Source organism: Scomber scombrus, chromosome 12, assembly GCF_963691925.1.
Source record: "Scomber scombrus chromosome 12, fScoSco1.1, whole genome shotgun sequence".
In the NCBI taxonomy this organism is placed as follows: Eukaryota; Metazoa; Chordata; class Actinopteri; order Scombriformes; family Scombridae; genus Scomber; species Scomber scombrus.
In genome coordinates, this window is record NC_084981.1 from 8,820,043 (window position 1) to 8,834,323 (window position 14,281).

Consider the following 14,281-nt stretch of genomic DNA (forward strand, 5'->3'; position numbering starts at 1 on the left):
AACGCCCTGATTTATGGTTCTTTGTTCTAGTCCAGCAACGTTTTGGTGCCATTCTGGGACCAGTTTTCTGGTCCTTAAAAGAGAGAGGAGCTAAGACTGCCTGTTAGAGACAGAGGCTGAACTGAAGGGCTCCATAAAGAGCCAGTATAAGATAAATAAGGAGTTTTTAAACTATGAATCATGCAAATCTACTTCGATGTTTTTAAAAATCTGGAGCAGGAAATGAGCATAATAGGTCTCCTTCAAGTTTATACCAGGATGAAGCAGCACCAGTCATGTGTGAGAATGAGACAGAAAGAATGAATAAAAAGTGAGTCATGTGTGAATCCAAACTAAGAAGCGGCAGATGCATGGCTCTTATGCAAAGAGAGCTACACTGACCCACTTCACCACTAACAGAGGACTAAATCTACTGTTAGATTTCATCTATAGACATGCACCGATCCATCAGCTGGTGACCAGAGACAGAAGATTTTCAGGTTTATGTCACGCACACAGCAGCACAGACAGTAACATCACAGCAGAGACTCTCCGCTCACTGCTACCATTACGTCTGCTGCAGTTTTTAAACTTGTTTAAACTTTAATTTACCCATTTTATTTACCGGCAATATGTCACACACCGTCATCACAACCACCACTGTGACCACACAGGCGTCAGGCTCAGACAGGCTACTCCCTCACCATCTCTGGTCTGCTCAAGATGGGACAGATGGTGAGTCTGTCCAGCCCAAAATATCTATATAACAGAGTTTACACGGCACGTTTACCTGAAACCAGGTGGTTTTATCCTTTAAGGACATTAATGTTTTATTGAAAATCAACTGTGTGGCTCTCATGTTGTTTTTGTTTATATTATATTTATTCTCATTATCTGATACACTGCCATGAATGCTGCTGTGTGTTTCAATCTGTAGGGAAAATATGAAATAGTACATTTGAATGGCTGACAACACAGCTGACAATTATAAATGGAGATATGATGATCAAATAAGTAGATGTCACTATTAAAATGACATGAGCTGATATTTGTTATACAAGTAAATTGCTTTTTGATTGCACCAAAAATATTAAATATTCAGCAAATCACAAAATATTATAGATGAAATCAATATTTGACTTTTACTTGACTTCAATAAATTTAAAAAGTTAATGATGTAATCATGTTTTATATGAACAATGTTTTATTACCATTGTACAATTGAAAACAACCTAAATTGGCAAGTCAAACGTCTAAAAAATTGGAATTGGTGTATCTCTAGTTTTCTATGATGGTGACGCATCCCAGAACAAACAAAGCACTCGCTATAAAATACAAATATGTACTCACAGATGCACAAGCCACGTGCATATACCACACCAACACACGCACATACACAAAATAGTCTCTGCTGCGTGGCGTCAGTCTGCGTTTATGCTTTTTTTTTTTAATTCCAGAGGCAGTGAAAGCCTCGTGTGTTCAGCAGCACCACAGCCGCCAGCTGCACCACAGGAAGTCAACAGGCAAACAGCCGCCGGCCCTCTCCTGCCACAGCCGTTGTCCAGACCCTCGGGATGACCGCAGCCTTTGACCTTCATTGTGACCACACACACAGAGAACGCAGAGACCCCTGGCCACGCGGCTCGCAGTGAGGAAAGACAGCACCGTGTTCCTCTTGTCTGGGTCCTAACCTGGATGGGGACACAAAGCGGCGGTGGAAGCTGCAGAGTTGGAACAGGAGGACCCAGCGGAGATCCTCATCCGTTGTGACGCAACGCCAGGAGGAAACAACCACAACAAAACATCTATTTCCTCTGCTATCTGCTGCCGGGCTGGGGGGGCCGGGGACCATTGTCAATTGTCAGACACAACATGGGCATTTCTGTCTGTCATCACCTTGGCTGATAAGGACAGGAAACACTGTCCTGTGCTCCCCTATCAACAAAGCTGTTAGCTGGCTGCACCTGCACAGAGCAGCCTATTGTTGTGCTGTGTATTATGTTTGTCCTGTGTGGGGATAGACCAATGAGGGTTTGTGGGCAAATACTGAAATTGTTGACTGAGGCTGATACTGTGAACGATAAATGGAACTAAAATAATATCCACAAGGAATCACTTATACTGGCTGAAGAATGTCACTGTACAGGTGCATGTCTTTAGTGGCCTTTTAAGGGTTCACTAAGGGAACTGGTTAGTGGAGGTGTTCTTACTAAGCCTAATATACTGTATATTCCATTATTAAAGTTCAAATTCTTGTGATGTTAGAAGCATTCTTTATTACAAGTTTGTTCATCGTTATCGTCTAAAAAAAGTTGCCATCGAATGAACTTTTCTCTACATTTGGTGTTTGCTGGCTGGTGTTTCCAGCAGATATTCAGTATCTTTATATTCACAGAGAACAAAAAAGAAAATCTCTAAAAATACAACGATCAAGTTCGCCCCCTCAAGACTTTTATTCTAGTCGGAGTGGAAAATCCTTTTAAAACAGCTTTTAGACCGTGCAGCATTAAAACTCTCCATGGAAACCAATAATAAACATTTTCATGCCTTGACCAGCCAGACTGGTATTGATCAAGTGTACTGTACAACGCACACAATGAAATGTTTAAAATATTCATAAGAAAAAAGAAAAAAGGAGATACGCGGCAAAAAAAGAAGAAAAAAAACTGCGTGGATTCTCCTTCCTCATAAAATCTACAGTAGTGTGGAAGGATGGAGGGGATAATGCGAGACAAACAGGAAGCACCTTCCTGTGGCAGATGTTCCTGGACTCACCTCTGACCTCCTGCAGCAACTGGTGAAAACAACTCGGCAAACAAACCTGAAATAACACCTCGCTGTGCAAGGTTTCAAAAGGTTCTGGAGGCGTTTTTGGTCAGAAATTGGCAAAGGAAATAAGTGAGCGCTGGTGCTTAGGAAGGAGTCAGTCTCCTTTATGTCACTACTGACTTTGGAGAGAAAGATAATACATTAGGATATAAAAACAACCAAAACCTATCCATGCAGAAAACCTACCCAGTCTGCCTCTGCTGCTGTGCCATCCCTCTGTCAGAGCTGCTTAAAATAACAATAAAGTCTGGTTTGACACAGACTCAAAGGGAGGTTCAAAAGGGAGAAATGGTGGGGGGGGGGGGGGTAGTCGCCGGCGAATCCAGTCGCCGGCGTAGTTTAGCAAAAGTGGAACGAACAAAGTGAAGAGGAGCAGAGGAAGGTGAAACAGAGTGCAGCAGCAGCAGTAACAGAGAGGGGGAAAGACAGCGCTGTGTTGGAGACTGGGGAGGTTGTTTAACATAATTAAAACCACAGAAAAATAACGACGCAGGCTGGGTAATGAGCTTCTCTCTCTGCTGTGGTAATTACTGTCTGCTAATACAGAACAATGCTGGCCATAATGTGCTGATGTTGCTGGGTGCGCGGGGCTGCAGCCGAGGAGATGTGTAATCCTCGAAACATGGCTGTGCAACAGATCTGGCGTCGGCTGAGGTTTCGCTTTGTTATTACGCGGCCAATAAATTAATGTGCTGAACGGCCGGCTTCACTGTTGGAGCTGATTACAGAGCAAACAGCAATAAGGCATACAGATGTTACTCAAGTAAGTCGTATAGGAGCAAATATCCTCTAAAATCGCTACAATGTTCACTTCCATGTTGTAACAGCTCCCATTGGATCTGTTTATACTATCAAAATGAATGTAGATTGAAAGGGGGCTTCAAGAAAACTGTGATGATCTGAGAGAACAAGCACCCACTGTGATTAAACGAGGATTTACGACCACCTTTAAATGTATTTTGTGCAGGATACAAAGAAAACGAGAAAAAAAGGGAGGTGGAATGCTAGCCTGGTGAAATCAAACCACAAGAGAAGATAATAAGTTAAACATATTTTCTTTTTGGAGATGTAAATGATCTGTTTAAGAAAGAGGGCGTTTTGCCACAAGGCCGGATATGCGGATGCAATAATTCAGACCAACTGGAGCGTTTCGTGCGAAGAATTTGACCATGAAGCTCACACGCAACGTCAAGTCCAAAAAGCAAATTGTTTTTCTTTTTCTGTTGGTGATCCAAGAAATTTAAACGAGGTATAAACTGAAAACGCTTCTTCCCACATCAAGTCTACTGACCACTTGAGTGTAAACGTAGCATAAGAGTAGCTGCTGGTTTTTGACTTTAAAGGAAAGTGAAGCTCAGTGTGGGTGTTAGAAAATTTGTCCAGCTGAACCTCGATGACTGAAGCCAGCGGAGCGACAGACCGAGACGGAGATGATTTTTATACGAGCCTACAGAGACTAGTAAGCTTAAATTGATATAAAAGACTGGACAATCCAGACATCCACAAGTACAGATACACTGGGAGGTCTCTCAGCCATCCCTGCTCGTCAATCACACTTCTTTCTTTAGAGCTGCTTGCTAAAAGAAAAAAAAAAGAAATCAGCAAACAGGAGACATTCCCGAGCTCTGTTTTGAGATATGATTTCCTAATCCCCACATTTCTTTGAGGGCTGATTTCAAAGAAATCCTCTCAAGATATATTGTTGTAAGGAAGAGGGGGGGGGGGGCAGTGGAGAGAAACTCTTTGTGAGCGCAGCTGAAAAGATACAACTGTTCCCCTCCGAAGCCTGGGAGAACACCAGCGGTACTGTGGCGTTTGGTTTACATCCAAAATGTATGAGGCCGATTCAAAGGAAGCGGGAAGCTCTAAAACATTCACAGGCTCCCTGCGCCAAGAGTTGATAAAGCCGCCCCGGTTCAGCCGTACATTATGCCGGCCCCTGCCGTGCAGAGTAAATCCTGGATCTGCTGGATCAGTCAGGTAGCGGAGCCGGGAGGTTAACACTGTACAGGCTGCTATCGGAGGCAGCTCTCGCCCTCCAGGTGGCCTTTGAGCTTTGCTGTAACAGGCAGCGAAAAGATTGAACGCAGCAAAATGAGGTGCACCGCAAAGAAAACAACAGACAGTAAATTAGCCGCAGATAGGAGGACGTGCGAACTACTTAAGGTAAATATATTCTCTCCAAACAACAACTGGGCACTCGGTGGGGTCAGTCGTAGCCAGCTGACCCCATTCATCCGGAGATCAAACAAAGCTGAAGGCCCTTCCCATTTAAAACACCAGCAGCCTTTTCAGGCTGCAGGGGAGGAGCTGAGGACTGATTGAGAGCTGCCTGGTGTCACTCCGCCTGTGGCCCGTTGCTATGATGAGTTCATTCAAACCTCGGGGAGACAAAGAGTTAATGGCTGCCGGGATTATGCAATGGCATGCCAGACTCCTTTCTCCTCTCCTGCCCTCCTTACCACCCCCCATCCCTCCCTCCCCTTCAAACAGAGCTGATGCCAAATTAGGCATTCCTGCACGTTTTCGATCAGATGCGTTTGAATGCGGCGGTGGCGGCGCTGCGCATGCTTTGGGCAGAGGCACGGGAACAAAACAGGGATTTTTGTTTCGCACCACAAGGCGAGCTCGTTTTTCACCCTCAGCCGGGCCTCACACCTGCCCTTCAGGGGGAAGGCTGTCGTGTTAGATTTACAGTTGTCTGTGTGGGCGATATCTGCAGAGTGTCAAAGTAGTAAAAACATCTGGTAATAATCATTTTAAAAGGAAACTTGAAACGTTAGGTTATCAACAATAGAAGAGAAGTGATCCAGTAACAGCAGATTAGAAACGGTCAAGGTTAAAGCCGGTCAGGTTGTCAGTGGCTGCAATCTGATGAAAGAGCAATAATGTCACATTACTGAGGGATCACTGCAGCTACAAGAAGGGAAGAATGCCTGATTTACATTAGAGCTCCAACTACAGGTCTGTGTGTGTTTTATTCAGTCTGATCAGATTGTATTTTTATGTGTCTTGACTCTGTGTGTTAGGATGTGTGATATGTACCTGAGTGAAATGATTAGTCGATAAACCAATCAGATGATTGACAGAAAATTAATATGCAACTAATTTTAAGGAAAAAAAACCCAAATATGTAATGGTGCCAGTTTCTTAAATATGATGTTGTGATGCCTTTCTTTGTCTTAGGTGAGTGTTAAGTTTGTATGATCAGGACTAATTGTGTTTGGTTGTTTTCAGATCAGGTTTAACTTTTTTCAGGTTCTTTTCAGACTGGGTGCCTTTTTCTTGAAAATTAAAGTCCTCTTCCAGTGAAAACACTGTTGTTCTTATTGCTCCTTCTCTGGCATGTTTGAGCTTCACTGTGCAGAATGATGTTGATGATGATGATGATGATGATTAGCAGAGTTTGAACAGATGAATGTGAAAACAGCAGTCTAGTGTCAAAGCGCCAAGTTTTTATCTGCTCACTTAAAGTCTGACTTTAAACGGCAGACCTATGAGCAGCATTTGTGACATCAAAGCTAATTTAGGGCCAATCGCGGTCCAATATGCAACTTGTGGAAACCTGAAGCCTCCAGTGCACAAATGACAATGGACTAACCAGTGAAGTAGGAGATCACTTAAACTTTTGAAATTGCATATTCATTGATTCTTGTTTGTCAATGGAAAAGATTTCATTCTGATTATTTCTCACTAGGTAACTTAACTGTTTTGTGGAAAAATCATATCAGATTAGGACCCAACCCATACTGGATTTCTGGGGCCAATATAAACTGATATTTTTTGCAATGATCCCTCAAATGTGGTTATCAAACACTTTATTGTATAAAGTGACAGTAGTGCACTGAAACAGTAAACTTCACTATATATATATATATATATTAGTGCATATTGGACACTAATATATATACACCTATACCGATATGTGTGTGATAGGCTGATATCGGCTGATAATATCAGCTGTCCAATATATCGGTAGGGCTCTAGTATACCAGACACAAATTATTGCTCAAAGCATCATCTGTTATGTTTTCAAACATGTCTGGAGGGAATCTTAAAAACGTCCAACTCCAAATTTAGACATTTAAACAAGTAAAAGCAAATCTTAACATGTATTGTTTGTATTAATAAAACTCAACAACAGCATGCTGTTTGAATTATTAGCCGTCTTAAGAGATTTACTTAGAAAATAAATGTTTAGATTGGATCATTTGTGTTTTTTGCTCTAGTCCAAAGTGAATTTCAGGACTTAAGCCTTTGTAAATTACAAAGCTTCTCTGGCGCACTATCCCACTGAAGCATGGCAGCAAGTAATTGGAAACGCTATAGAACAAAAATAACTCTGCTGAGCGTAACACAACAAAGTCAGCAGCAGCATTGGTGGGTCGGGGGTGCACACTAACCACTCCTCCAGGCCAGACAGGAGACAGAGCTGTGCAGGCAGGCACCGAGTCAATAAACAACAGAAATCCTTCCAGACAAGACTGGCAGCCGCGAGGGCCGGCCGACCGGCTACGACAGGAAAGAAGGAAAAAAAGAGAGACAGAGATCTACAAGGCCCGACTCCAATCACGACCACAGCGTCCAATGCCAGACGCAGCGAAAACCACAAACATGTGAGCCAACACACATGCGCTCTATCGCACGCATACACACAACAGTACAAGTACATGGGTCATTAGGTGCACCGGTGCAGTAATCAACATTTGAAGAGAGAAGAGAGAAGCTCTGCTCTCGTGGTGCTTTGCTTATTTGGCGTTATTGATCACACAGGGGCAACGGAGGGGGCTACAGAGGGCAGGGGTCATGATGAACTGTGGTTATTTTCCAGTCTTGAATAACAAGAGCATCTTCCAGCTCGATCCCTACAGATAATACGCAAACACATACCAACATTTAACGTCAGAGCTTGGAACATATTAGCCAACACAACATCTTATGAGCCATCTTATCCATCTCGCGTGCTTTAATCTTGCCCTCAGGCTGATGAGTGTTGTTTTTGGCAACGGCTGATCCATAACTTCAAAATGATTCCAATCAACACACTTTAGAAACGCTGGCGAGACACTAAAAGTGAAGTAAAAAAAAAAAAAAAAAAAAAGAATTTCTGTGTTGCTCCACCAATTTATTTTAGTCCTAAAGAAAAATAAGCCCAGTGAGGACAATTAAGAGCGAGAAAAGAAGGTGAACGTGTCTCTCCAATCCAAACGTATGTAACTTTGCTTCCCCTCTGTTGCAGCTTTTCTGTGCCCCTAAACTACCTTTGTTGATATTAAATAATGCGACTGCCAGGCGTGACATCATTGCTCAATAAATCCAATCATTTCAAATGCTTCATTAAAATTTACAGATACATCTGTGGCAGCGTTGCATGTTTCCAGTTTAGCCAGATGTGTTGGTTTTTTTTCCACTCCAGCCTTCTCCAAAAGATCATTTAACTAACTTAAATCCTTAAAGATGGCAGAACAGGATCCATTTCAAGGTCACGGGTTGGAGGACAGAGACCAGACGAGACGATGGGCGCATCAATTTCAAAATTACACCAAGCGCCAATCTGAGATAGTGGGCCAGCCATGATTGTAACGTCTGAGTGAGTGCAAGAAGATCCTCCCCTGGGGAAAAGTGCCCTCTATAATGGAGTGAGAGCAAACTGCACATACCAGCTGTGTGAAAAAAAAGTGGACTGTCAAGTTCAAAAGGTTTCACCTAAACCTGAATAAACATAGTCTGATAAATGACCAGAAACAAGAGCTAGGGGAGATGCAGAGAATGCCTCCCCCCCCTGCTCTCCTAACTTATGCTACCACACTCACTGAGAAGCACAAGTTCTTATTATTCACTTCTATTCATCAGCCAGTTTTCTGCTTGCTTGCTTTTGTTTTGTTGTCACACACAACTCTTTGAGTACAACTAGCTTTGGGTATCCTTGGCACAGCGGCGCCTAATTATAATACTGACCAACATTTGTGCCTTGTATACAGTGAAGGAGACTGGGGTTACAGCATAACTCGTTTATGATCTGGAACCAATTTTGTCTGTCATTACTTTTCTACAGAGCTGCGTTTGTGTCCCAGTTTTATGCTTGCCAATATATGAAAAATGAGAAATTGTTGTACAGGGTGTGAAATAGTTGCTGGAGGTCACTGAAGCACTGAAGAAGAAATTTCAGTCCAATTAATGTGATGTTGTAAAATCTTAAATATGAACATTAGTCCAAGCCTCAAAACGTCTCTATTAGTTGAGCTGTAATTATAAAAAGCAGATGTGTGCTGATGTTCACAGCAATGACTGTATTCCAGTGTAATGCCGTAAATGACTAAATCATCCATATGTAAACAAAAAAAAAAAAAAAAAAGACCACAAACTCTTCAGTAGCTAATTCAAAGTTTAAAAAGGGGACATATTGTGCTTTTTCTGCTCCTGATATCAGATATCTATGTTGAACATGTTTGCGTCTCCACTCTCATATTTCGGATCGGAATCCGGCTCGAACATGAGCGGGCGTATTTGAGAAGTTTTAAGTAAAGAAGGAGAAACTGTAGAGAAATCCTGCTACTATAGTTTGTTTGATGGTTTGGTGACTTGGCCTTAACAGCTGGCGAATGTGTTCTGAGGGCTGGCCAATCGGAACCGAGTGGGTTTCCTTAAAAGGGGAAGGGGGGGCCTTAAAGACACAGGATCTAAAACAGCCTGTTTCAGACAGAGGCTGAACTGAGGTTCTGCGTAAAGGCTCAGTATGAGTTAAATAAGAAGATTTTTATAACTGTTAATCATGTAAAGATATACCACTAAAGCCCCAGTAGATAATTATAGAGCTAGAAATGTGCATTAAGTGTCTTCTTATGTCAAAATGTTATCACAACTTGCTCTAAATCAGTTGATTACACAAGAGATAACATCACAATATGATTCTCAAGAAATTAGATAGCAGATATTGAATCATCACCCAGCTATAAAACTAAAAATACTGTATTAATGAGCTTCTTCCTTTCTCTGCTTTAACACTGGAAGATTTCCAGCTTGTGATAAAGGAGCTTGTTGCAGTGCCGTTGGATTACATTGGATGTTGGACTAGATAGCAAACACATTCATACACTATATCCAGCGCCTCATGCAGAAAAGACACTAATCTCATGCTGTGTTTTCTGTTATAATCCAATAAGATGAATTGAATACAATCTAACTGTACATTCTCATTTGGACGATTGTTGTCCGCCACAGGATTGTAAACCACAACATGTATCTGAGAGTAATTTCATCCCACATAATATATTCCTGTGTTTATTCCATCACATCTGGATATGAGTATTCAGAGATTCGTGACCAGTGTGAGCAGTAAAACCAAGTGTATGGATCTTAAAATAAAGTTGCCACAGGTAGACCCCCAAGTAGAGGAAGCACCACTTAGTAAAAAAAGGAATAGATTCTTGACTTCGGGAGTTTCTGCATCTACTTCCCACATCCTTTTATTTACGAGAACAATAAATGCATCGCACCACTTCAATAAGTCACACTGTGGTGAGATACTGCAGGTTAGTTACAGTATGTTCTTTTCAAGGCAGCAGACAAAAGCTTCCCAAAAATCAATAAAGCCTGGATTTACTGCTGAAATTCCATTGAGAAATTTGATTGCACACCTCTAAATCACCAAGAAGGGAGTGATATTTTTTTTGCAAAGAGAGCCAAATTATTAATGCGCTAGGAAACCTGAAATGCAGATCTTCTCCAGCTGCACGGAGAGGGGAGCGAGATCAAAGAGGACGGGGTCTGAGAAGAGACGGCGTGTGTGAGGACGTTACCTTAAAACTTCACATCTATCTCAGCTCCTCGGCAATAAGCCCAGTCAGATTTTTTTTTAGCAAATGCCTCAGGTATGACTGAAATTGCCTTGATGAAGCAGGAGTTGAGGAGGAAGAAGTGGGTGAAAAAAAACATACAGCAGAAGATGAGGAGGGCAGGGAGTGATGGGTAGGTGGATGATGGAGGGCGATGCTGCATTAACTCCATAAGTGGCTTTTATCTGCTCTGAGAGCTCGTCAATGGTCATGCTACAAATAGAAATCTCCAGATCGAGAAATAGAAAAAAAAGCAGAGCGGATACAGAGTTCCTTTTGTGAATCCAAAACCATAAAAAAAAAAAAAATCTGTGTAAATATTTGACCGCAGTAACCAGATCCTGCACATCATCAGACAATCCTCCAGAAAGAAACCTGGCGTGTTTGGTGTGGAAATACCCGCCGTTTTGGCCATTTGCTAACGCTTTCACGTGTTCAAAGTGAACCCTTTTAAAAACAGGGCGTTTCAAAAGCTGCTAAAAAAAGAAAAAAAAATGGCGAGGCTGTCATGACAGTACCTGGCTTGGCTCTATTCATGCATCTTATAAACACAAACCCCATAGCTGCTGCCTCCGTCTCTCCCCTGCTGCCTCCTGCACACAGAGGACACATTCATTCCAAAGTGGGCACCATGAGGAGGACTGGAGAGGAGGAGGAGGGGGGGGGGGGGGAGACATACTTTAACTTAAAGAAAATGTTCAGCCACTCTTGACTATCACGGCTGCTCTGAAGGCAAACACAGCCTGTGCTCTTCTGCGGCCTGCATGAGGAGTTGAGATAAACCTGACTTGGTTTTGACATGATGAGCGGTGAGTTAATGAGCCTGATCTTTGGCAGGATAAGAGCATTCCTCGCGCACACACACACGGGGAAGGATCTTTTCGTGGCCTCCTTTCCACTCTTCCGTCGAGGTTACGAACTTCTTAGAGGCTTCGACAATGTGGGAGGGCGTCGCGTCATGTTCATTTTTCTTTCTCTGCCTCTCTACTCTCCTTCTGGATCACAGTCAAGGAGACACGAGCACACCGGCGCAGCATACCAAAGCGCTCCAGCGGCCGTGCACGAGGATGGAAGCCATATCCAAAAAAATCCTTTCACTGATTGATGGAAACCTACTATCATGCTGCCATTCATTTTAAATGAGAAATTCAGTTACTGTGCAACCAAGAATAATCCGCCCACAGACTCGTTTTAATGTGTGAATGATAAACCAGAGACGTTCCTTTTAAAGTCTGTTTTGCCACTTGAGAGTGTTCACAGTATTCTCCTTAATTCCAGTTAAAATTCATTCTATCCTAGAGATCAAGCCTGGATTTACTTACAGCAGTGGTTCTCAAACTTTTTCCACATCAAAAACCCCCAAACTGACACAAAGCCCCCATTTCATTAAATTTTTGCCTTAAGACATTTCATAATAGAAAGTGTATGAAGCCCAAAACAGTCACACATTCAGTCATTGTGTTACTTAAGGAATGAATTCCTCCTGGAACCCCTCTCAAGGACCCCTGGGGCTCCCCAGACCCCACTTTGAAAAGTACTTACAGAACTGAAATTGTTGTTCCCCCCCCCCACCCTCCCAACTCCTCCAAACTGAGGTCAGTGACTGGGGGGAGGGGTGCCCCCTTTAACCCGTTAACCCCAAACAAAGTGTAATATAATTTCTTGAAGCTTAATTTAAAAGAAAGTTTTTATTTGAGACATTTTATAGAAAAACTAGATGCAGCAATAACTTCCATTCTTAGCAGTATTTTGGTTTCTTGTACTACAATGCAGCCACACACACACACACACACACACAAATGAACCAACTTGAACCACCAGCAGCAGCAGTCTTAAGAAAAGCGTGAAGAAGGAGGGGGGGTCAATGTCGGGGTGTGTAATTTGTTTTTTTTTGTTTTATAGCATCTAATGAGGTACAAGAAATAAAAGTGGATGTGTGTAGTTGGTATAAAGAGTATTGTCGCTTGTTACCAACCTTGGAGGCAGATAATAGCGGCGGCGTACAGCATATCCACCGGTGGTCTTCTCCTGTCGGTCACGGCGGGGTTTCTCCTGCCTTCCCTCCGCCGGGTCTCGCTCTCTCCTGGTAGATCCATGACCGTCCTGCTGCTCGGCGGCCCGCCGGACGGTGCTGTTCTCCGGCTACTGTAGAGCCGTGAGCCGAAAGGGAGCGCCTCCGTGCGCGTACAGGTAAAACTTCACCTCCTGCTCCTCCCCACCACCACCACACAGTTACCTGCGCAGGTTCCCTGGGGAAAGCCGGTCGGCCCCGCTCACCTGGTTGTTTTAGGAGACTAGCAGGAACAAGGCAGGAACATGTGGGACGGTCGCTTCTCTTCGCTTTACAGGCCGGTCAGACAGGAGACTGCAAAGCCCCGCCGAAAGTTTGTAGGGGAGTTTAAACTTCCAGGTGGTCTACAGGTCGGAGGGTCGGTGTGAATTCAGGCCGCAGAGGTTCATCACATCCCGATGTGTGTGTAGCTGCCTCCTGCCTGCGTCCAGAGCAGCCGACCGCCGGACCGCTTCAGTCTCCAACCAGAGGGAGTTCCGCTCCGCGCTGTTTCCAAGTTGGCTTCCTCCCACTCGCCTGTGTGTGTGTGTTGTTTTTCAGGAGCGTCAGTAGCGCACATAGCATACATCGCATTTCCTGTTTGAACTTCCAAAATAAATGTCAGACTGTGCTGTTGCCTTTTAGCACAGTGGTTCTTAATTTTGTACTTACAAAACTAGCAAAAATAAAATACTCTCACTCATTCTGGCTTATACTGTTAAAGACAACATAACAAAGACAAATCTTATTTTCACATTTTTCTAGATTTTAAAAATAGACACTACAAATATTGTTCAGGATTTCTTTTTTTGTTTATTTGTTTAGCAAAGAAACAAACTAGTTACTTTATTTTGACTTTGGTTTACCGTGTGTACTGTGATCGTTTTGTTTAATGAGTTTAACAAGTTCAGTTTAGTTCACTGTGTTTTCATGAGTTGTAAAGACAGCAATAAAAAGCTCATGTTTAAACTTCAACTATCCTAACTTATATTTAATGTAGGTTAAATGTTTCATACTTTCACATAGATTGTGATTATGTTTCACATCATTCATGCACATTTTTTTCTTCACTTAGGTTGCTGTTACTTTTTCCTTAAAAAAATTGGATTTTTATTCATATATTTTTCACTTATGTGTACGTTTTGATATCTACTGTCCTGTTTTGGGTCAAACACTACATACAGCAGCTGCTCAATGGTTTATTGATCGATTCAGCATATTTATCATTATTAAATCCCTTTATTTTGAAATCGAACATCCGGTATCAGCCTGCTTCTCTGTGTTGGCTTCACGAGTCTTCCCTATTTCTTTACAGTGCGGCTTCCGGTGGCTATACCTGTCCTGGGATAAAGAGAACAACACTGCGACCCTCTGGTTCAACTTGAGCACTGTTGTGTTCAGCTGCACACTGACATTTAACTCTTTATACACAGAAATAAATCCAAACCCAGCAGCAGTTTATCACAAGTTTTTTTACAATTCAGAATAATTTAACTAGACTTGATTTGGTTCAAACAAATTGTGACTTTACCTTTTTGATGTTGTTTGTTAGTTTCCTGCCAGTCTGCTGTTCCTGTAGGTCTCCTGT

At 42.6% G+C, this 14,281-nt stretch overlaps 1 protein-coding gene across 1 annotated transcript in view; it reads right to left on the reverse strand.

Moving 5' to 3' along the window:
* Positions 1-13,136, reverse strand: part of ptk7b (protein tyrosine kinase 7b) — a 71,998-nt gene extending 58,862 nt beyond the window's left edge. Inside the window, exon 1 of the mRNA XM_062431072.1 lies at positions 12,619-13,136. Coding sequence (XP_062287056.1) covers positions 12,619-12,739 — 121 coding nt within the window. The 5' untranslated portion in view covers positions 12,740-13,136. The remainder of the gene's footprint in view (positions 1-12,618) is intronic.
* Between the last annotated feature and the right edge of the window lie 1,145 nt (positions 13,137-14,281).